The 22,491-nt window shown below is 34.0% G+C and overlaps 10 protein-coding genes across 14 annotated transcripts; 6 read left to right on the top strand and 4 right to left on the bottom strand.

The window, feature by feature from the left end:
• The first annotated feature begins 307 nt into the window (after positions 1 to 307).
• Positions 308 to 1,368, top strand: LOC126761135 (actin-related protein 2/3 complex subunit 3). Its single transcript, XM_050477089.1, has 4 exons — positions 308 to 475; positions 602 to 775; positions 850 to 1,045; positions 1,117 to 1,368. The coding sequence occupies exons 1-4, from the start codon at positions 470 to 472 to the stop codon at positions 1,272 to 1,274; spliced, it is 534 nt and encodes a 177-aa protein (XP_050333046.1). The 5' UTR covers positions 308 to 469; the 3' UTR covers positions 1,275 to 1,368.
• Positions 1,359 to 2,382, bottom strand: LOC126761126 (NADH dehydrogenase (ubiquinone) 23 kDa subunit). The gene is made up of 3 exons (XM_050477076.1): positions 2,237 to 2,382; positions 1,670 to 2,106; positions 1,359 to 1,615 (listed from the first exon to the last, which is right to left on the bottom strand). The coding sequence occupies exons 1-3, from the start codon at positions 2,274 to 2,276 to the stop codon at positions 1,454 to 1,456; spliced, it is 639 nt and encodes a 212-aa protein (XP_050333033.1). The 5' UTR covers positions 2,277 to 2,382; the 3' UTR covers positions 1,359 to 1,453.
• A 150-nt stretch (positions 2,383 to 2,532) lies between these two features.
• LOC126761071 (polymerase delta-interacting protein 2) lies at positions 2,533 to 4,540 on the top strand. Its single transcript, XM_050477001.1, has 4 exons — positions 2,533 to 2,884; positions 3,079 to 3,478; positions 3,551 to 3,892; positions 3,952 to 4,540. The coding sequence occupies exons 1-4, from the start codon at positions 2,754 to 2,756 to the stop codon at positions 4,303 to 4,305; spliced, it is 1,227 nt and encodes a 408-aa protein (XP_050332958.1). The 5' UTR covers positions 2,533 to 2,753; the 3' UTR covers positions 4,306 to 4,540.
• Positions 4,521 to 5,854, bottom strand: LOC126761091 (39S ribosomal protein L44, mitochondrial). Its single transcript, XM_050477022.1, has 3 exons — positions 5,718 to 5,854; positions 4,900 to 5,658; positions 4,521 to 4,747 (listed from the first exon to the last, which is right to left on the bottom strand). The coding sequence occupies exons 1-3, from the start codon at positions 5,785 to 5,787 to the stop codon at positions 4,608 to 4,610; spliced, it is 969 nt and encodes a 322-aa protein (XP_050332979.1). The 5' UTR covers positions 5,788 to 5,854; the 3' UTR covers positions 4,521 to 4,607.
• A 485-nt stretch (positions 5,855 to 6,339) lies between these two features.
• On the top strand, positions 6,340 to 7,876 carry LOC126761080 (SWI/SNF-related matrix-associated actin-dependent regulator of chromatin subfamily B member 1). Its single transcript, XM_050477012.1, has 3 exons — positions 6,340 to 6,710; positions 6,771 to 7,078; positions 7,147 to 7,876. Exons 1-3 carry the CDS (start codon positions 6,439 to 6,441, stop codon positions 7,677 to 7,679), a joined length of 1,113 nt encoding a protein of 370 aa, XP_050332969.1. The 5' UTR covers positions 6,340 to 6,438; the 3' UTR covers positions 7,680 to 7,876.
• Positions 7,877 to 7,935: 59 nt separating this feature from the next.
• On the bottom strand, positions 7,936 to 9,910 carry LOC126761063 (histone deacetylase 3). Its single transcript, XM_050476989.1, has 4 exons — positions 9,354 to 9,910; positions 9,213 to 9,301; positions 8,956 to 9,150; positions 7,936 to 8,894 (listed from the first exon to the last, which is right to left on the bottom strand). Exons 1-4 carry the CDS (start codon positions 9,518 to 9,520, stop codon positions 8,023 to 8,025), a joined length of 1,323 nt encoding a protein of 440 aa, XP_050332946.1. The 5' UTR covers positions 9,521 to 9,910; the 3' UTR covers positions 7,936 to 8,022.
• Positions 9,911 to 10,096: 186 nt separating this feature from the next.
• Positions 10,097 to 13,593, top strand: LOC126761019 (centromere protein J). Its single transcript, XM_050476892.1, has 2 exons — positions 10,097 to 12,275; positions 12,472 to 13,593. The coding sequence occupies exons 1-2, from the start codon at positions 10,203 to 10,205 to the stop codon at positions 13,513 to 13,515; spliced, it is 3,117 nt and encodes a 1,038-aa protein (XP_050332849.1). The 5' UTR covers positions 10,097 to 10,202; the 3' UTR covers positions 13,516 to 13,593.
• LOC126761099 (GPN-loop GTPase 3) lies at positions 13,589 to 20,548 on the bottom strand. Of its 2 annotated transcripts, none has more exons than XM_050477035.1 (3): positions 20,419 to 20,548; positions 19,692 to 20,356; positions 13,589 to 13,847 (listed from the first exon to the last, which is right to left on the bottom strand). In XM_050477035.1, the coding sequence occupies exons 1-3, from the start codon at positions 20,461 to 20,463 to the stop codon at positions 13,679 to 13,681; spliced, it is 879 nt and encodes a 292-aa protein (XP_050332992.1). In that variant the 5' UTR covers positions 20,464 to 20,548; the 3' UTR covers positions 13,589 to 13,678. The 2 variants fall into 2 exon arrangements, with proteins under 2 accessions (XP_050332992.1, XP_050333003.1); XM_050477046.1 differs by having other exon boundaries at positions 19,692 to 20,359; positions 20,419 to 20,530.
• LOC126761025 (glutathione S-transferase 1-1) lies at positions 14,147 to 18,933 on the top strand. 3 transcript variants are annotated; one of them, XM_050476905.1, is made up of 5 exons: positions 14,147 to 14,833; positions 15,058 to 16,052; positions 16,127 to 16,924; positions 17,996 to 18,137; positions 18,196 to 18,933. In XM_050476905.1, exons 1-5 carry the CDS (start codon positions 14,306 to 14,308, stop codon positions 18,754 to 18,756), a joined length of 3,024 nt encoding a protein of 1,007 aa, XP_050332862.1. In that variant the 5' UTR covers positions 14,147 to 14,305; the 3' UTR covers positions 18,757 to 18,933. The 3 variants fall into 3 exon arrangements, with proteins under 3 accessions (XP_050332862.1, XP_050332871.1, XP_050332880.1); XM_050476914.1 differs by lacking the exons at positions 14,147 to 14,833; positions 15,058 to 16,052; positions 16,127 to 16,924 and adding an exon at positions 17,510 to 17,613; XM_050476923.1 differs by lacking the exons at positions 14,147 to 14,833; positions 15,058 to 16,052; positions 16,127 to 16,924 and adding an exon at positions 17,623 to 17,732.
• A 240-nt stretch (positions 20,549 to 20,788) lies between the features above and the next one.
• Positions 20,789 to 22,355, top strand: LOC126761109 (uncharacterized). 2 transcript variants are annotated; one of them, XM_050477065.1, is made up of 3 exons: positions 20,789 to 20,934; positions 21,002 to 21,268; positions 21,344 to 22,355. In XM_050477065.1, the coding sequence occupies exons 1-3, from the start codon at positions 20,930 to 20,932 to the stop codon at positions 21,909 to 21,911; spliced, it is 840 nt and encodes a 279-aa protein (XP_050333022.1). In that variant the 5' UTR covers positions 20,789 to 20,929; the 3' UTR covers positions 21,912 to 22,355. The 2 variants fall into 2 exon arrangements, with proteins under 2 accessions (XP_050333022.1, XP_050333013.1); XM_050477056.1 differs by having other exon boundaries at positions 20,999 to 21,268.
• The last annotated feature ends 136 nt before the right edge of the window (positions 22,356 to 22,491 follow it).

Here is a 22,491-nt window from a genome sequence, read left to right as displayed (position 1 = left end):
TTATTCAGTGAGCAATAAATAAAAGTTATCAAATAACTCTTATTTTTAAGCGTGGTGCAACTAACAATCACATGAATACTTAATTTTAAACTTTTTAATTTCTTTATGCAAAGCACTTTATAAAATAACAAGTGCCAACACAATATTTCCAATATTTTATGCTATTTATCCCTTGAACAATTTGATAAAAGCTTCGAACATTGTATGTAAATCATCCATAAGTTTCAAATATGACAGAACTCAACAGTGCGCACAAGTTCAAAAACGAAAAGAGAATTCGACGAAAAGATGAGTAAAAACTTAAGCAGAGAAAAACTAAAATAAAAAGACGTTCTTTGACTTAAGGCAATTGTCAATATTTGCCTAGACTTCTGCATTCGTATATAAACCAAGATTTCAATAATTTCAAAATATTTGCTTATAAATTAAATTAGGTACCGATCAAATACAAAATTGAAATACAGCGGACATGCCGGTAAATATAATATCTTAAATATACTGATATAAAAACCTTTTAAAGCATAGCGGGGTGCGGTCAGTTAACCCAACATATAAAAAGAAACAAAGTAATGTACTGTTTATATATTAAAATATTTTCTAGGCCTACCATTCACAGATTAAGGAATTTCCCCAAGTGGTTGGAAATATGGCTATATTGCCTTTACGCACTCAAGCTCGTGGACCTGCTCCCAGTGCCAATATTGAAAACGATATCATTGATGAGTCACTATATTACTTCAAAGCAAATGTTTTTTTCCGTACATATGAGATAAAGGTAATAACTCGATATTATTTTTCGTATATATGTACATACATATGTATAAGAAAGTAACAAACTACATTTTTCAGTCTGAAGTGGATCGCGTTCTCATTTACATTACCCTATATATCACCGAATGTTTGAAGCGCTTACAACGCTGTAGCAACAAAAATCAAGGCACACAAGAAATGTACAGTTTAGCTATTTCAAAATTTGATATTCCTGGAGATGCTGGATTCCCATTAAATGCTGTTTATGCTAGACCACAAAATACACAAGAAGCAGGTAAGTTATAAACAGCGGTTATAGTAGCTGTTAAACAAACATTGATATTTAAATACAAACATCGGTTTCAGATTTAATGCGTCAATATTTCTTACAACTGCGACATGAAATCGGAAATCGTGTTTGCGAGAAAGTATTCAACAGTGAAGATGGAAAGCCCAATAAATGGTGGATTTGTTTCGCCAAAAAGAAGTTTATGGAGAAATCTTTGTCTGGCCCTGGACAATAGACATAAGTGATGTCAATTAAATTCGCAACTACCATTTATTACAAAATATTTAGGCTCAAAATTAATAATAAAGTCTTACATATATATAATTGCATTAATTAAAGCCTTTATTCAAGCTATATTGAAGTATAATATATGTAACGAATTTGAGGACTTTAACTCGTCGTAACTCAAATAATTTATCGGTATAAGTGATCTGCTTGCAAATTAGATGCAATCTCCGATTCCCATTTATCTCCATTGCAAAGCAGCTTTTCCTTATTGTACAATAATTCTTCATGTGTCTCAGTTGAGAATTCAAAGTTGGGGCCCTCTACAATGGCATCAACCGGACACGCTTCCTAAAAATTTATAAGGTTAATCTCAGTTTATCAATAATTGTTTTTGTGTATTACCTGACAAAAACCACAATAGATGCATTTAGTCATATCTATATCGTATCGCGTTGTACGCCGACTTCCGTCGGAACGAGTTGTTGCTTCAATCGTAATAGCTTGCGCTGGACATATTGCTTCGCACAATTTACAAGCAATACAACGCTCCTCTCCACTTGGATACCGACGAAGAGCATGCTCTCCACGGAAACGAGGACTTAAGGGGCCTTTTTCAAAGGGATAGTTGATAGTGGCTGGTTCTTTAAATATGTGAGCCAAAGTCACAGCAAACCCTCGAAAAAGTTCTCCTAAAAACATTGTTGTTGCTGCGCGGTCAGTAATCTCATTGATTTCCATACTCAACTCTTTATTATTCACATAGACATAGCCCTTCGGTACAGTTACTATATCTTTGCCAGCTGCACTTAAGCGGAGACTGGTTCCAAACATGCGATGACCTAGGACATTATTATATTATAATTATTTTATCCTTGAACTAAGATGTGACATAACTCCCATAACCTCAACCATACATAAAATAAGCGAAATATAGAGTTCTTAAACAATTCAATTCATTTTTAAACTTACCATTTCTCGAAAGTGTAAAAACTTTAGCCGGTAAAGCCATTTTATTTGCAATGTATGTTCCAACCTCCAAATTGAGTGCTTAGTTGATTATTTGGATTCTGTTGCAATCGGTGGCTAAAAACAATTTTTACCACCTCTGCTTACTTATTCCTTAACTCTTGTTGAAAAATAATTGGTTTAATGTCAATACTTTTTGTTTTGCTCACTTGTTCGTATAGCGAACAATATATCAGTGCTGCCAAACTTTTACCATGCCAATTAGAAAAACTATAGCAGACAACTTTGGAGTATTTTCGCTAAAAATCAGCCATGAAAACATTTAAACTTCTTTATTTGGTGCATTAACTTAACAAAACACAAAAAAACAGCATTCATAAATATTCCATAAAAATATTTTATGTCTAGAAGAACTTTTAAAATTTCTTAAACATTTAACCCAAAGGACTAAACTATTAGTGAATGAACCGATTTGTTGTGACCGCTGATGAGTGAAGAGCACTAAACAAAAACACAAAACATGAATAGTTTATTTACTAAAACGTTAAGAAACAATAATTTGGGACGGGTTTTAGTACCATTAGCAGTTTTAGGAAATTGTGATATTATTCTACTTCGGCAATTTTCACAGCAGGGATCAAAACTCGCCAAGTAAGTATATTTTTTCATGTGCTCATTTAACGTTATGAAACCATATAGCGTTTTCCTTACTAAACACAATTAATGCGCATTTTCCTTTAATAAAGTGATGCAGTGAAGGGTTCATATTATAGGTGTCTTTGAATTACATAACATATTGCAAACGTTGTACAAATAGCTCTCTATGATTTTCCAATATCATATAGATTAGCTGAAGTAGGGCGATTGGAGTCAGTCAAACTAGATGGAAAATATGAGACAGGTCAATTATTCCTACATCGCATATTTGGTTACCGTGGGGTTGTGCTTTTTCCATGGTCTGCACGAGTGTATGATCGCGATCTACATAATCCCAGCAAGCAGAAACAACGAGTGAATGCTGATAAGTCGTCCACTGGGGCCATTGCAGCAGAAAAAAGTAAAAATAACGCAATAGGAGAAGCATCAAGTGAACAAGGAAATTCAGAAGCTCATGTAACTAACGGAGGTGAAAGTGACAACTCATCTTCGTCCACCAGTGGTACAGATTCGTCTGTAAAAGAAGTAAAAGGCAAAGTTCACACCTTCTACCAAGTTCTGATCGATTCACGCGATTGCCCATACATTGTAAATAAAACCTCTAATCAATTGCTAATAAATTTAAATTTTTTAGTTTTAAAAATTTCCATTTTTTTGAAGCGCGCACAAACTGAGGCTGTAACATTTCTGGGAAATCAGGATTCCAACCGCAGCCTATATGCTATTCCCGGTCTTGATTATGTTGCCCACGACGATATAATGCCATATACGTCGGGAGAAAAACAGCCCCTACAACATGAACTTTTCGATAAGTTCTTAACTCATGTCCCGGGCAAAGACCCACCGTTCGAGGGACAAGATACATTGAAAGCGTGGCAGGAAAAAAACCATCCTTGGTTGGAACTGAGCGATGTTCATAAGGAGACAACAGATAATATACGTGTAACTGTGATACCGTTCTATATGGGTTGTCGGGAAACTCCCGCTTCCTCTGTTTATTGGGTAAGCATAGACTATAAAGTATTATTTAAAAATATATGTTAAATATAGTTAAATTTTAGTGGCGCTACTGCATTCGTTTGGAGAATTTAGGTGTGCTTAGCGTCCAATTACGTGAGCGCCATTGGAGGATTTTCTCCCTTTCAGGCACTTTAGAAACGGTACGTGGACGTGGCGTTGTCGGTCAAGAGCCAATACTTAGTCCACGTCTTCCGGCATTTCAATACAGCAGTCATGTCAGCTTGCAAGCACCTAGCGGTCACATGTGGGGTACATTTCGTTTAGAGCGTGAAGACGGTCACACTTTTGATTGTAAAATACCACCTTTTTCTCTTGAAAGTAAACCTGAAGAACCCGGTACTGGGCTATCATCTAGTACTGGAACGAATAATGACAGTAAGCCCGACGTCAAATAATATAAATTTCATAAATAAATTGTTATTCTAACATACGGTTGGGTAACAGATGGGATGGTATAGATTGACATAGCCTAATTTTGGTAACACAAGTTGACAAGAGTAGTAAGTTTAAGTAGTCCACATTTAGTGCATAAATTATTTCTCTATAACAAAATGTTTGTGTATATAAATATAAAGACATTTCAAACAATTCGGAAAATAAATTTCAAAGATTTTGTTTGTTGAGCTCGGATGTTTGCATTTTATTCCAAAGACTTAGACCTATAGGGATTAGGTAATAAACTTCATTTTAAGCCTATTTATGCTATAGCATTACGAATTTCTGGCTTTAGGTGTGCTTGGAAATTAAGGGGACGCATGTTATCTTGTATACCAAAAATTTCCTGCAGAGCATTTAGGGAAGCCACTTTTGTAGCAGTTGCCACATCTTCACCAAAACCTAAAAACAAACATTTTTTTTAGTAACATTTATGTACAAAAGATACTAAAAATAATATAAAACAACTTGCTTCAAATCTCCATAAATTACGTAAATATATAGTTTCCTATTATTGTACTCTGAAACAAGTTATTTATTACATTACAACTTACCACGACCAATCAGTTTTTTATTTGCATATAATCCCACGTGATATGCAGCAAGGAGAGTATTTTTCCCACAATCGCCGATTAAACGCGGTTCTATTTCACCCAAATTTCTTTCTTCACAAATTTGCTTCAACATAAGTTCTGGATCATCAATACCCCATATTTCAAGTAAATCGCGTTGATTCATTTGTGTACATACAAAATCTCGTATAAAAAGAAATGCTTGTTCTTGTCCACTACATTGCTCGATTGTACCGATAACAGCAAGTAATGAACGAGCCAAGGATTCTTGTTCAGGCGGATAATTATCATCAAGTAACAATTCAGTCATACCTAGATGTGTGGCTATATGTGATAACATTCCAGTGCTTAGCAAATAATCTGTGAAGGCATTTATACCAACCACAGGAACATTTGGAAACGAATGGCTCAAATATGCACGGACACACTCATTTGCTAAATATGCTCCTCGTTCGGACAATTCACAGTTGTCTTTAATTCTTACGTCTGTTTCGACAATACCAAGATCACGTTGCCGCACTTGCTCTTTATGCACATACGATGGCTGTGTGAAAGCTGCCTGCAGCATTTCTAAATCAAATTCTTCATGTAGTCGTTTGCCGAAAGCAAACAACTCAGCGCGATAATTCCATTCAATAAAACCGGATCGTGGTTGTGGCAGCTGGGGTCCCAACTTTTTTTGTCGCCTACGAAGTTCACGTAATGTCGGCGCCACCCAACGCTTAAAGCAACGTGTTTGATCTATGTGTTCAGAACACAAAATTATTTATTCTGAAAAATTATTCTCTAATATTATTTACCCAGCACTGGCAAACGTGTTAGTCCTTTGTTTTGATTTAAAATGCGTAAAGATAATCGAAATAGCGACATTTTTCTGGTATTGCACTATCAAAGAAATTGCAGCAAGGTTTAATTATGTCTAATCAATCAGCTGTTTAAGTGGTCGGTTTGATAAATATCGATAGCGTGTTAAATAATATCGAGCATAACGACTTCAACGATATCGTTAAATATTTATATGTATTAACTTGCCTGCATGATTGGTTAAGACAGTCATTTATATCAAAGAGTGCTGAAGTCAGATATTTCTGTTAATATTTCTGAGTTTCTTAAGGCCAAATGAACCAAAAGCTTGTGTTTGGTGATCATTTATTCCTTTTTCGTATCTAATTTTTTCAATGTAATGCAATGCAACTCTAAAAAAATTTACTGAGAAAATGAAACAAACGTTTCCAAGTTTGAACCGTATTATAACATAAAGTACTGCAGTAAAAGAATTTAAATTAATTATGGCGAATAACCTTATACAGAGCACAGAAAAGATATAAAGCAATTTTGCTTTCTTTTTTCAACCATTGCATAATTTAAAATTCGATATTTAATGTTATGATATTTTGTTGATGTTGGCATCCCTTTTGAGATTCGCCATTATTGCACTTCTTATGTTTTATTGTTAGTTTTCGGCGTTTTGAAGTAAAGTGAAGAAATAAAACATTTATTTTCCGGATTCACTTTTAATAAATGGCGTTACAAACGTATGGAGACAAGCCTGTGGCTTTTCAGCTGGAAGAAGGTGGTGAATACTACTATGTCGGCTCTGAAGTGGGAAACTATATGCGTTTATTCCGGGGTATCCTTTATAAAAAGTATCCCGGTATGACGCGGTTAGTACTTTCCAATGAAGAACGAAAAAGGCTAGCAGACTCCGGATTGAGTTCACACATATTAGCGAGTTCTGTATCACTGCTACGGGCCGTAGAAGTAGACGATATAATTGCAGGAAATGATGAAAAGTAAGTGACTTTTAAATACTTAACTGTATATATGTATATTTAAATGGATAATTCATATAGATATCGAGCTATATCTGTAAACACATCGGAAGCACCATTACCACGTGAAAATAAATCTAAAAAGCAGCCACAATATGTGCCCACTATGCCGAATTCTAGTCATTTGGACGCAGTCCCACAAGCCACACCAATAAATCGTAACCGCGTTCATACCAAGAAAGTTCGTACATTCCCTATGTGTTTCGATGATACCGACCCAACAGCAAACATTGAAAACGCCGCACAAAAAGAGTGTTTAGTACCCATACGTTTGGACATGGAATTGGAAGGTCAAAAATTACGTGATACCTTCACATGGAACAAAAATGGTATGTTTTTGATTTTTTTTTTTTTAATGATTTATAGAATTTTTATAATTATATGTATATATTTGAAGAGAGTATGATAACACCAGAACAATTTGCTGAAGTACTTTGCGATGATTTGGATTTAAACCCCATACCTTTTGTTCCTGCCATTGCTCAAGCCATTCGACAGCAAATAGAAGCTTTTCCTAATGAACCTCCGATACTTGAAGAAAGCTGCGATCAGCGAGTTATCGTTAAACTTAATATTCATGTGGGAAATACATCACTTGTTGATCAAGTTGAATGGGATATGTCTGAAAAGAATAATAATCCCGAGGAATTCGCTATAAAGTTATGTGCTGAGCTTGGCTTGGGAGGAGAGTTTGTAACAGCAATAGCGTACAGCATACGCGGCCAATTGTCTTGGCATTGTCGTACTTATGCTTTTAGCGAAGCTCCTCTATCTACTATAGATGTTCCCTTCCGTAATCCTAGTGATGCTGATGCATGGGCACCATTCCTCGAAACACTAACGGATGCTGAAATGGAGAAGAAAATACGTGATCAAGATCGCAATACACGTCGCATGCGTCGCTTAGCCAACACGACAACGGGTTGGTAAAGCCATTCAATATCTGCATAGGTTTACATTATCCATTCAAGATACTTATAGCGTCGGGTCAAGTTCGTATATACATATATCAAACGGATTTTGCGCCAAATGCAATAATGGTTTTAGATGTAAATGGTATTTTTTTCGAATTACCTAATAAATGTAGATGGAAAAATAAATAAATGTAGTTTTATAAACGAAAGGTATTTTAGCAGGACTTAATTATAGTTGAATATCCTAATAGCACTAATTTGCAACCATCGAATATTTAAATAAAAATTTTATTATAAGTAAAAATAAACTTTTATATATTAAAAATAGCTTTCCTATCATAATATCCGAAAAATATATTTTAACTTTCAGCCGTATCGCCTTTATCTTGATCCGTATCTCCACTGTAGAATTCATTTTTTGGCTCTACCATTTTGTCGTCTTCTGCCTGTGATATTCGAACATCTGGGTCAGATTCTTCCTTAACCCGTACTTCTTCCATATCAATAGAGTCTGGGGGAATTTGCACCATTTGGACGCTTGGCGAATGTTGACACATTTTTAAATTCTCATAAACATGTTTCACTATCAGTTCCAAATATTGTTTAGAGTTAGCGTTCTCTTGGCGTGAGTTTACATCAGGATGAAGAGTGAAATCCGGCGCAAAAAATTCCAAATACTCGGACATTGGTAAATCATTGGATATATTTTCGTCGACAAGTAATGATGTTTCGTGAGTCCAGCACCGAGCTACATTGCGTAAAGTGTAGCCCCCACCGCCAACTACCAATGTTGGCACATTCAGCTCCTTAACGAACTTAACACACTCTCCGTGTCCACGGGTACTGAGGGAAAAACATCCCAGCCGATCACCCGCAAGCGAGTCTGCACCACATTGTAACACGATGGCTGTTGGGCGATAGAAATCCATCACCGCCGAAATGATTGGTTTAAAAACTTGAAAATAACTGTGGTCGTCAATGCCTTCTTTTAGTGGTACATTTACGCTATAATATCGCCCAGATTCTGCGCCAATTTCGTACATATCACCCGTTCCAGGGAAGAAATAATTCCCATATTTATGAAAGGATACAGTCATAACGCGGTCCGTGAGATAAAATGCCTCTTGTACGCCATCGCCATGGTGCACGTCGATATCAATATACAAAACTCGTGGATTGTATTTCAGTAGTTCAAGTATGCCTATCACAATATCGTTAACATAACAGAAACCTAAAAGGGCAAATATTGTAAGAAATGTAAAATTATTTTGTTTCATAAATTTAATTCAAACCTGATGCTTCAAATTTTTTTGCATGGTGCAAGCCTCCGGACCAATTTATACATATATCACTGTGATTGTGATTCAACTTTTGGGCACCCTCCAGAGAAGCGCCCGTATACATCGCGCAAAACTCAAATAAACCATCAAAGACTGGACAATCTTCACCCACGCTAAAGTGAGACAGATATTTTGTGTATCCTACGGCTAAGATTATCAAAAATACACATAAATATGTTATATGTCGTAAAAAATATTCAATTACTTACTATTGCACTGAATATTTTGCGGAGTGACTTTTTGAAGAAAGTCTATATATTCTTCACTATGGAAACGAAGCATGTCCTGAGCGCTCGCTCTAAAAATATAATATATCATATTAACATTAACAAAATAAAAAGCTTTCTTACTTGTAAGGTCGATAGATTTTCATCTTTTTATGGAGACCATAATTCATAACAAGGCTATGTGTAACAGATAAGCGATGTGGCTTCATTGGATGTCCGGGACCATAATGAAAATTACCTACATCCGGATTGTAAAAATATGAAACCCGTCGATTAGTCGCTGTTGCCATTTTTTTCACGTCTTTTTCCCAAAAGTTTTTCTTAAGAATTTTTTTCAAAATCACTGAATATCCTTTTTGCTAATAATATGGTCAGTAGAACAACCACGATAAACACAAGCCGTCGAGTAGTACTGAAGTCCAAATCTTTAAAGCTCATAACGTTCTAATGAATTAACTCAACTGAATTTCTTTTGCACTTTAGGAAATATTTTTAAGTACTTTATACATAAATCATTTTACAATTAAAAAAAAATATAATAATATAAAACAGTCCTGTTCGAAATATTTAGTATGGTTGTCAATTACTTTGTGTACAGAGTTGTATTCGTAGTTTTTACCCAGCAACCAATTTCCATGCGAATATTTTCGTTCGAAAAGGAATTTAAATGACCTTTCAATATTATTTATGTTATAAATGCATCAATACTACTCATATATATTTGAATCATTATGTCAACAATTAAAAAAGTTTTTTTTTTTTTTTATTAACCATTATTATAAAATTGTCAGCTTTCAAAATAATATTTTATCGGTAGAAATATGTTTTTCCAAAGACTCATCTCTGATTTGCTATTTATCGAATAGCTCGTTAGGTTGCCTATACTGAAATAAATAACATTTTCAATTTAAAATATACGAGTGTGGATAATTCAATTTATTTTGATAAAACTGTTAACCATCAGCAAATTTTATGTTGAAAATGCTGCAAACCAATTGCAAAAACAACATGCTGGACTCACAAGTGAATATAGTAAAGCGTTTGGAAAAGTTAAGCAAATGGCAGGAAGAACAGAAACGTCTGTTGGACGACCGCCAGAATATGCAGCGAAAAATGCTGGGTTTAGAGCACCAGGATATATATGAGAAAATGGGATTCCTACATGGAAATGACATAATTCAGAATATAGACAAAGGCGGTGGTGACACATCAGGGGATCAGTTAAAAAAATACGAAATTAAAGATGATTTTGATTCTGACAGTGAAATCAAAGAAATAGAAAGCAGATTATTTCAAAGTAGAAATAAAACTCAAGGAGAACTCTCAAATCAAAGAAATTACGACAGTATTGACTACAACAACGAACAAATTGAAGTTAAAGATATAAAACCCAAGAGACCATATCTTAAACGAGGAGAGGGCATAAAGGCACGATATAAAATCTCACCTGAATCATTGAGACTAAATAATTTACCCCGATATAAGTATGCCGATGCACATTCCAAAATTAAAAATATACAAAGACGCAAGTTAGCTCCTAGAGTGAAACCATCCCAAAAAAATTCAATGATAGAAACTAATAAAAGGGATTCTATTGATGAAATAAAACATGATCTTAATGAGAAGCAATTTCATAAAATGTTGGCCAATGCAAATCCTCCTAATAGTTCTACACCAGATACAAGGCCTCTCAAAGCAGATCCATCTTCAATTTCTATAACTCTACCCAATGTTCGGCTAGGTGAAACTGAAATTAAAGAAACAAAATCCTGTGAAGATTTTGAAGAAAATGTAGCGGAACATCAAGTTGAACCATATGTCGCAATTACTTGGTCAAAAGTTCTCAATCCACAACATTTGAAACCCGTACCTATACACGAAATACGGCAAAATTTATCTAACTCTGGGAGAAATGATTGTTATGATGATGAAAATCTCAGTATCTTTGAACTTCTTGAGCGGCAAGCTGACCAAGGAGCTATAGATATGAACTCCAGTTGTGTAAGAAAATTCCTAAACAATAAAATGAATAATGATAAAAATGAAGTAAATGATAGTAAAATGCCTATAAATAGTCGATATGCGGATTGTCGCTTGCGACCTACTGTCGAAGAGGTGTTAAGAAGCGATTCTGACGACGAAAATAGTTTTTCTGATGCCACTGACGATAGAGACCAGAGATGTCAAACACCTGGTATTTTAACTTACCTAAGTGCGGAATCTAGAAACGAGTCCACATTACATGCCGACAAGGTGAATTTACATGTCCGTTTTTCTGAAGAAAATACATCTTGTAAATATGAAAATGGCGAAGATATAATTTCCAACAATTCAATATTAGATGAAGAAACGTCCTCAAATAAAAGTTCATATTTATTTCATCAATTCAAGGATGCCCTCTTTAGCGCACTGCTAGGCAAAGATGCTGGCGACGACAAAACAACAGATCAAAATATGTTGATATCCTCGCCACCATCTGCGTTAACGCAGGAGCTACAAGAGAAGAGCAACATAATTAAATTACGTCTAGAAGAGCTGGAAAAGGAAATAGCTTCCTTCCGGAACAATAACATTGAATTGTTGCGAGCCAAACAGGAATATGAAATGGAAAAAGCTCATTTCAGTCAAGAACGCAATGAAGCGTTGGATCGTTTAAAAGACGATAAGATTCAAATGGAAATGTACCTTCATGATGAAAGAATGAAAATTGAAGAAGAGAGGCGTAAATTTGAACATCAAATGCGTGTACAAAAACAAGTTATAACCAACAAAGAACGAAAGGAAATTGCACGACTCAAAGATGAATTAGAAACGCTCCAAAGTCAATTGAAACAAAAGGAGCAATTACATGCATCTGCGCAGGCGCGTTTGCGTGTGCAAATAAGAAACATGGAGCGCGATCAAAAGCAACTATATGAAGACATTGAACGATTAACTAAGGAAAATAAGCGATTACAAAATGAGAAACAGAAACTCGAAAGGGAAGGTAACAATAAAATGCTTATGGAAATCAATAGAAACATAGCAAAATTAGCGCCAAAAGTGGTGAGTAAAACAATTTTTTCACTTTTTAATAAGTTAAATGAAGATATATGTGCATACAAGTATGTATATTCGTACTTTGTAGTAGTTTAATATAATTCATCTTTATTGGCGTGGGTACCACTTACGCCTTTATAGCCGAGTTCAATATAATTAGTAATTATTAAAAAAATAATAATTTAATTAATTCTATCTGCAGACCAATGTAAACACATGCAATGCAAGCTCTGAATATTTCGAATTAAATAATCGATCTGGCTTTAAGAACTCGAAGGCATTACACTATTCATCTACACAAAAATCAAATGGAAAAAGTCATCGTATAATGAAAGCTCCACCTAATACACGAAATACTAGCAGAACAGATTTAAAAAACGATTCAGAAAATTCATGTGCTTTGTATAAATTGGATATTGATGACCGGTGTAACGACTCTGAAGGGGATTTAGCAGATGATGATGATGACGATATTATTTCCGAATTGAGAGAGACCCAGAATTGTAGAAATGTAAAATCTGTTGAAAGTACAAGTCATTCCAATACCTCGAAAGATACTGTAATTTGCAAAAGCGATCTTAACAAAGAAACGGACAGGCCTAATGTAAAAACGCATAGCGTCGATATAGCAACGGCAGCGAACAGAAAAAGGATTAGTAAATGCGCTGTAGAGCCTGAAGAAAATTATCGACGTGAAATTATTAATCCAGATGGAAGTAAAGACATTTTATATCCCAATGGCAACTTAAAAAAAATCTCATCGGATGGCATGAACATCCGTATGTTATACTTCAACAAGGATATTAAAGAGACTAATGTCAATGAGGGGACTGTTAAATATTACTATGCTGAAACAAATACCTGGCATACGACGTACCTAGATGGCTTGGAAATTCTAGAATTTCCCAATGGTCAAACCGAACATCGTTATAAGAACGGAGTTATAGAAATTCATTTGCCCGACAATTCTGTGAAAATTACAAATCCCGCTGAGAGAGACAAACTAGAAGAATGGCGTTTTGCCGATGGCACAAATTTGATACAAATGCGAAACGGTGATAAAGTTTTGATGTTACCAAATGGTCAAAAAGAGATACATACCAAACTTAACAAGAGACGTGAATATCCGGATGGCACAGTCAAACTCGTTTATCCCGACGGAAGTCAGGAGACGCGATACTCAAATGGACGGGTTCGGTTAAAAGACAAAGACGGCAACTTGGTCATGGATACTGAACGAATTTAAATGAATGTATTGTGTATAACTATTTTACAAAATATTCTGTGTCAACTGTAAATTAAAATGTAAAAAAACAATATAAAATTTATGGTATATCTTATTAAAAAAGAAAATAAACAAAATAGAAAAATTATTAATTACAAAAGAGATAATTAAAATAGCATTGACGTTAAAGAATTTTTGAATCCAAAATTTCATTTTCTTCTTCCTCTGGGGGATCAAAGTCACGTATTTTCACGTCAGCATCTTCTCCATATTGTATTACGTTGTCGATCTGTAGAAGCAAGTCCTGAATACTTTCTTCATCGTCAATGTTCAACGGAACGAATCTTACTAAACTGAAAGTAAATAATAATAATCACGTAAAATAATTAGTAAATTACTGGATGGCAGAGCGCATTAATGTATTACCTTGTTTCAAATAATAATTTATATGCACATACTTATATATAATCTATCGTACTTTAATAGAGTAATAACTTGAAATTAATCAAACTTGTAAAGTTCATTACATGTTTTTAATGTGTAAAGAGTTTATTTATGCAAAGATTATTATATTTTAAGTATGGCAACTCTGACATTGCAGCCAACTTAAAATTGGAGATTTCTTGCAACCATTTTTGAGTACGATTTTTTTGGCATTTACCAAGCCGTGTACAAAATTGTAACACACTAGAAATCCAAAAATCACTCTATTTTTCTTTGTTCAGTGGGATTTTGTTAATATATAAACCGGATACAAAATATAATCAAAAGAACAGTTATTTAATCAACATTCAAATTCAATAATAGAAATATGTCACAAATGGATATATCGCAAGTGCAAATGGTGCGGTCTGCGAAAGGCGTTGATATGCTATGTGTTGATAATTTCTTATATCATTTTGTTGATCGAGGGAATAAAAGATGCCGATGGGTGTGCAATAGGTTGAAAAGTAAATACCAGCCATGCCGTTCAAGAATAGCCACTGTTATAGTGGAAGGTGATGAGTCTCAACATAAGGTAGTGAGAGTAACGAATGAACATACGCATGAACGCTGTTCCGAAAAAGAAATTTCCAAAGTAGTTGAACGAAAACTACGTGCAGATTTGGCTGGTAAACCATGCACTTTGAAAAGCAAACGTATTAAACAGAGAGAACATTTATCAGATGAGGATAGTAATTCCAATAGGCAAAGATGGGTTGGAGGTTCGGAATCTGATGAGTGGCCTGCAGATGATGACGACATATTTCCAAAGGAAATTAATAAAAATAAAGTTGTTGAAACGTATTCCGATAAATCTATCATCGGTAAAAGTCAAGGAAAATTCTTCAATTTCGAAGTATGTACTACATTTATGATAAGTAAAAGTTAAACCTTTAGTTACTGCATTTGGTTAGATGTTCCCAAATTTTAAGTAGTTATGTATGTACTATACAATTCAATCAAATGTATTGCTTTTAGAAAAAAAAATCATTTTAATTACATTTTTTTTTTAATCATTGCTTTTATCAAAGTCTATCACACTGGCATGCTTATTAACCCATAATATGTTTAAATTTTTAGAAACAAAAGTTATATATGCTTAAAACAGCACTTGGTCGCCAAATGATATCAGTGGACGGTTTTTTATATCGCTTAGAATCCAAATCCATTACATCGAGTACTCATCGCTGGGAGTGTATACGACAAAATCCCCCATGTAAGACTCGTATTCTTACAGAGTGCTTAACGAATGACACTCATCGCTTAAAGGAGCATCAGATAGTATATCACAGTCATGACGGGTATACCCTTTCCAAATTGACTAAACTACTCCTTAAAAACAATATAAGTGTACTAACTGAAAATGGAGACGAAAATAAAGCATTCAAAAGAATTAAAGAATCGGAAATCGCAGAAAATTACGCATTAGCAAGCGGTACTTCATCAAGTAAACCTCCGAAAAAGCGTATAATTGAAAATTTGAACGCTAAAATAAAAAATGCGTCAACAGAAACACCTAGCAATAGCCAAGGGAAAATCAAACGATTTCGAACAAAAGCGCAGCCTGTTACCTACACCTATTCAGAAGATCCTCTAGCAGCTCTATCAACCAGCACAAAATATGACTTAGATAAAGCAAAATTTACGTTTTTACCTTCGGCTAAAGGCCATAAGGTTCTTTGTCTTGATAATTACATTTATCATTTGGATACACGAAGTCCACGCAATGGCCGGGCATATTGGACATGTCTTTTACGTCGTGATAAGTTTTACAAATGTAATGCTCGGGTAACGACAGAAATGACACATAAGGGTCCCATTATAATACGAGTGTCCGGGACACATTTGCATTCAAATCATTCACAAGATATTAAACGGCGCTTGTGCAGAAGCTTTGTTGTGCAAAATGCAGAGAAGGCCGGGTTGAAAACTGAAAATATTCTAAACGAGTCGGGAAATGGATTAAATAAAGAATTTAAGGAGATTGTAGAAAGGTCGAAAGAAACCATTGAACGTAGAATTGGACATCTGAGTAAGCAAGTTAGTGATGCAGAACAAGAAAAAACGGCGAAAAGGTAATTACACTAGTATTTAAGCGCAATTCTTGGTTTTACATTATATTAAGTTTAATCTAATTTCTTAATACTAGTTCAACAACAATGGATTTGTGTGAGAATACTGTTTCCAGTTTTTCTAGCGTTTTAGACTCAGATGACGATCACCTAGATAGTTCTTCTGTTCTACCTACAAATTTGGAAGAAATGCGTGAGAATCCTAAAATATCTGTTGTTTGTGACACAGATGCAATGCCAAATGATTCTGAAGATTTACAAAAGCGAGAAATTGTTTATAACGTTACATACCAAGATTTAGTGGAAGAGATGACTGCAGGAGACGAAATGGAAGTTGAATATTTAGACATAGGTACATACAGTAATGATGACCATTTGGACATAAGTACAATTAAAAACGAAGATTATTTGGACTTATCGACAAATCAAAAAGATCTATTAGATACAAATTTAACAATCGATACAGAAATGAATGTAAACAACGTCTCAACTTTGCGTTCAGCGAAGGGCGGCGAATTATTATGTGTCGATGGTTATATTTACCATTTGAGAAGTACGCAGAATAATCGCACCTATTGGTCGTGCATAAAATCCAAAGATCCGGAGCTTAATTGCAAAAGTCGTGTATCCACAATCAATGTGGATAATGAGATTCGTGTTTTCCGTACAACTAACCATCACACACATCCGGTGATTGAGTCAGATATTAAACGCCGTTTATATAACGAAATAAAAAATGAGCAATATGATCCCGCTAAACTATATGCAGCAGCATCAATAGATGCTCTGAATACGAAATACACAAAAATATTGGGAAAAGATAGTTCGAAAAAAGGATTAGACAATTTCGATGCGGAAATCGAAGATGCAATAGGGTAAGTACACCTCATCATTTTGAAAAATTGAATTTAGTAAGGCCTACCCAAAAATAGCCAAAGTTGAAATATGTATTGCCCATTAGCAAAGAAAAACTATTTGATTATTATTTGAATGGACACACATACATACATATCGAGTATCTGGAATTTTCAGCGCTGGCTGGATAAATATTCAAATATAAAATATGTATATGTATATAAATATGTAAGTGTATTTATAATGGCACTGTGGTTTCTCATAATTTATTACACTCGCTTGCAACAATTTGAATATCGCCTACACAGGTGCACCAAACTGTTTTAATGTCCGGAGTAATTTTTAAAGCAATTATCAAATGAATTGCAGTTCAAGTTGACACTTGAAAAATAAATGCATTAAAGTGCAATTAAATTACATATATGTATGTATGTATATTGTGCACACATTTCACACTTTAATTTCAAGTTTTTGTTATTTCTATATTATAATTTCAAATTCTATCTTAGTACCTACTTTAAATGCGTCACACTGGATTTTGTCGTCTAATATTCAACTAGAAAATGTTAAAAGCTTTCTTAAGCTTTTGTTACTACATTCAGATATCAAGCGACCATTAATAATGTTTCGTTCGTTAGTGGTGAACAGTTGGCTATTGGCTTTACTTGAAACCAGTTATATTTAGCATTTCCATCAGAGTGCTCGAACGGTATTTAAAATTTGTAGTACCAAATTGCTTTCACTTTTTATAAATTTGTAATATATCGAAAGATTTTTGATATTATAACCGACTTTTTTAGGCGTTACCATTTATAATTTTTGATAGTGGTATATACATACATATACTATAATATTACTTTTATTTTGTACCTTTTATATCAGACTAAGAGCGTTTTACTTGTTCTTTGATATAAGTATATATGTACATACATATAATAGGGTAGCGATGCAACAACAATTTTGCGAAACAAGTTACAACTTCCAAATTATGGAAAAAATTTTCAAGCTAATGCAATTAGCAGATTTTAATTTGTTAATAACCCTTAATATAGTTACCATCTAACAAAGAGTATTTACATTCTTCTATTAAGTATGACGATGAAATTGTATGCCGTGTCCGATGGTCCACCATCGCTAGCAGTTCGCATGGTTCTTAAGGCTCTCAACATTTCTTACGAATTGATTAATATCGATTTCATCGCGGGAGAACATATGACCGAGGAATATGCCAAAGTAATATATTTTGTAGATACTTTAATTTTAGTATATTACTAATATTTTTATTTTGCAGCTTAATCCGCAAAAAGAAATTCCCGTACTTGACGATGATGGCTTTTATTTATCCGAAAGCATTGCAATAATGCAGTATATTTGTGATAAATATGGACCAAATAACAATCTTTATCCGAAGGATGCAGCTAAGCGCGCTATTGTGAACCATCGGCTCTGTTTCAACATGGGCTTTTACTATGCAGCCATTTCAGCTCATAGCATGGCACCCATATTTTTCGATTACCAACGCACCGATATGAGCCTTAAAAAAGTTAATAATGCCTTAAGTGTTTTTGAAATATATTTGCGAGATGGAAACACAAAGTATGCTGCTGCAGATTTTTTGACTATTGCTGATTTCGGTTTAGTGTCAGCCACTTTGTGCTTAGAAGCAATAAACTTTGATTTGTCACCTTATCCATTGATACAGAAATGGTACGAAACATTTAAGCTGGAAAACCCTGAATTGTGGAAAATTGCAAATGGTGGAATGCAGGAAATTGCGGAATTCGAGAAAAATCCTCCTGATTTATCTCACATGAAGCATCCATTTCATCCAACACGCAAATTAAAAGAATAAAATTGGACACTTGGAAATTCACATTTACTGTACTATGAATACAAATACACATACATACATATGTGCTGATGCAACACATTCACATAGATTACTATTAAGATTTGAGCTACTTGGACTTTAGGTTCTTTTACTGGAAGTGCTCCAATTCATGTTAATAAAATTACTGTTACCACAATAGTTCAAAATAAAATTTTATTGATTCGGTAAAATTCGGTAAAACGATAGAATTGCTAAGATGACAAATGATAATACTAAGGCAATTACTCATCCTACTTACGAAAAACTCGGCTTTATCTGGAATAATAAACCGTTATTTTTATCACCTTAAGTTAAGAATATGTCCAAAGGATTTAATATCCCGCAATATGGCCAATTTTTATTATTTTTTACTGTTATTTTTGCTTTTGCCTTAAAATGAATGTTAGTATTAAAATTCAAAACTTCTGAGGTGAAGAATTCTTTTATATTACTTTACGGATTAAAAATTTATCAAATTCAGCTAATTGAAGTGTAATTTTGTGATCACTTGGCGCAATTGCGTTGATTTTCTTAAGAAAGCATGACATCACAAGTACACAAGAGTTTCGTGTGGTGCTATCAACTTAGCCATAAGAAACTCATGACAAATAACCTCAAGGTAAATAACGTATAAATATTAATTACTATTTGCAAAGCAGTTTTTCACGGTCCGACCATTATAATAATGCAATTAGCAGAAACTATATGCAAATGTTTTACCCGTTTTGAAGATTTCAGAATTTTACTATATTTCATTTATTAGGGGTATTCAGACCAGCCTTCTTAATTCCTTAGTCGTTATTCTGTAGTTATTTAAGTGCTTTTTGGTTTTGTAAAATTAACTGTTGTGGTCGAGGTTATACTAACGAATAATTACTACTACAACTAAGTTCATTTTCTGATCATAAATTAATTACCTGAAGTCCTCAATTAAACTTCCAATTGCCTCAGAAAGCTTACGATACGTTCGTCCCCAAGACGAATATTGCGCCACATCTCCCAACAAAGCTTTCGGATCTGGATCCAAATAGTTATCAAGCTGTTTACGTGCTGTTTTACTGAGCAAATCCATTTTACTTAATATATTTACATGCGGCATTTCCATGTTTGCCATTACACTAAGAGCAGCCATAGTGCCCGATAAAAATTTAGCTCCGTCCACCATGAATTGCGAGTCGACTAGAAATACTGTACAAATGCGGAAATTCCAGGATTCTAACAATTGTACTAACTGTTTGCCCATTGATAAGTGAGTAAAAAGCTCTATTTGGCCTGGCATATCGAATAGTATGTAATCATCATCTGGTTCTCCGCCAATTTCATTGTCAGAATCATCTGCACCACATAATTGCGATTTTAACCAATCTTGATTCTGTATTAAGTATTCCAGACAAAATACTAAGCCGCCATTTGGACCATAATGAAGCTCTTCATCTTCCATTGCATCGTCCAATTGAATTAAGTCACGAATATCCACCAACGGATGATAATCAAAATGTTCTGCCGCTGGATCCAAGTTAACCACTTCAATTGCACGTTTGGAGTCTTGAGCATGTCGCTGCATATATGTGCAGTAAGTTGACTACTTATTCATGGAAATATGTTAGTTAGTGTCATTTTATTTACATTTTTTAATTAACTTACTTTGCCACAACCAGCTGGACCAATCACAACTTGAGCATACCGCATTTTGTCTTCAATTGTTGTCAATTATTGAATTATTGGATTATGCCTTTTTAATTACTAAGGTGTGCAAATGTAAATACAAAGAAAGAAATATCGAAATTAGTGATGTGCGTTTGGTAAATTTAAGATTTGTTTGCAGTAACTATTTTTTTTTTGTTTATTTAACATTTAATTTCGGGGAATTGAAACAGTATTTATATTACTTACTATAAAATTAAAAGAAAATCACTTTAGTACTTTTATGGGAACAGAATTTACATATGCTAAATATATATTTCTATCATTCTTCTGACACATGGCAAGGTGCAAGGTTCTCGAAAAAAAAAAATAGTAAAGGCATATTAAATGTCAAAGTTGTAGTGAAATAAAAGGAACACATCTAAAAATAAAAAACGAGTGTTATTGCAAACTTCTTTAAATTTTGGGATAAATTGATGCAAAACTAAAGTAAAATTACTCTACAAAAAATATGAAGTAAGTAGCTGAATTATATATAAATATATATATTTTGTATAAATATTCAGTTTGCATATAACAGCAGAGCTGAAACAGATTCTACCGCAACCACAACAGCAATTCGACAACAAATTTTCCCCACTTCACCATGTCAGCACCCAATACCAACAATGCCCCATTTGATGCCAACTCCCTTGCCAACACCGTGGAATCTTAATACAATGCCGTGGAAATTAGCTAGTACAAATTTAGGACAAGATGGTGTAATGCAGTTCAGCGCCCAAGTCAACGATGAAGTACACAGTAGAGCAATTCTCCATCAAAAACGTAAATCAGAAGAAGAAAGCTTGTTGTAAGTTGGAATCATATTTCCATATATTTGGTTAATGGCTTATATAAATATAAAACTGTTCTAAATTACTTGCAGACCAGTCAAACAATTTATTTCTGAAGAAAAAATTACCGCACATTTCAATGGATTACACATTTCTAGTGATTATATTGGGAACAATTCAAATGCCTGTAGCAATTCTATGTTAGGTGATGATACACCTAGTACCAGTACTGGTAAATGTTTTACTAATCTCACCTACAAAGACTATCAAGTAACTGCTAAGGAGTTGGAAGAAAAATTGCGCAAAGCGAACAGGATAACTTTGTGTGAACAATTGAAAAAATTTAATGAACAACAACGTAAAACCACCTTTCTACCAGAAGCGCTTTTTAATCGAATTGAAAAGCCGTGTACTGCTTTGGTTCTATGGCAACCTCCACCAGTGTTAGAATTACTGCATCGTAAGAGAGAAAATGAATTGACACCACCTAGTACTGATAGTACAAGTGCTGACAGTTTTGGTACTGCTGACACCATAGACGAGGGCGACGAATTCTCTGACCACGAGCTAGAAGATATAGACGACTTTGTCGACAATAATAACACGTGTCGTTTAGATTTCAATAACATGAAAGCTGATCATATGGATGAAGATTTGTAGTTTACAAATAATAGATTTATGTATTTCCCATAGCTTCTAGGTGGATAAAATTCTCTGATTTCGTACGCTAACATAATAATGGAATACATAATTTTTAAGAGTGAGTCGTGGTACAAAGTTCTCAGTTGTTTTGGTACTGAAAAATAGCTATGAGAATAAAATAGTTTTTTATAATAATGCATGAATAGTATGAATGAATCTTTGAACCTTAATTAATTTGTCTAAGCATAACATGGATTAATTTTTCCAACACATACTAATATAAGTCAGGAACATTGCTCAAAATAATTTTATTGTTACAAAATGTACGAAAGCATTGATTGGCATCAAATGTTATAAAACTGCGACTCTATGCACCTTTCAACATTTGGAACTAATATTTTTTATTGTATTTATTTCGCTAAAAACATGTAATAATAAATATTGTATGTACGTTTAAAGATATTCCATGGCGTTTTACATGTATTTAATTTTTTTTTAATGTGGAATAACATGACCAAATTGTGCCAATTATAAAAATAAAAATATTTAGGGAAAAATTGTATCTTATATATATGACCAATTGTATTTTTTAACTATT

This window comes from Bactrocera neohumeralis, chromosome 2 (assembly GCF_024586455.1).
Source record: "Bactrocera neohumeralis isolate Rockhampton chromosome 2, APGP_CSIRO_Bneo_wtdbg2-racon-allhic-juicebox.fasta_v2, whole genome shotgun sequence".
Taxonomy (NCBI): Eukaryota; Metazoa; Arthropoda; class Insecta; order Diptera; family Tephritidae; genus Bactrocera; species Bactrocera neohumeralis.
This window is presented reverse-complemented; position numbering and strand designations above follow the sequence as displayed.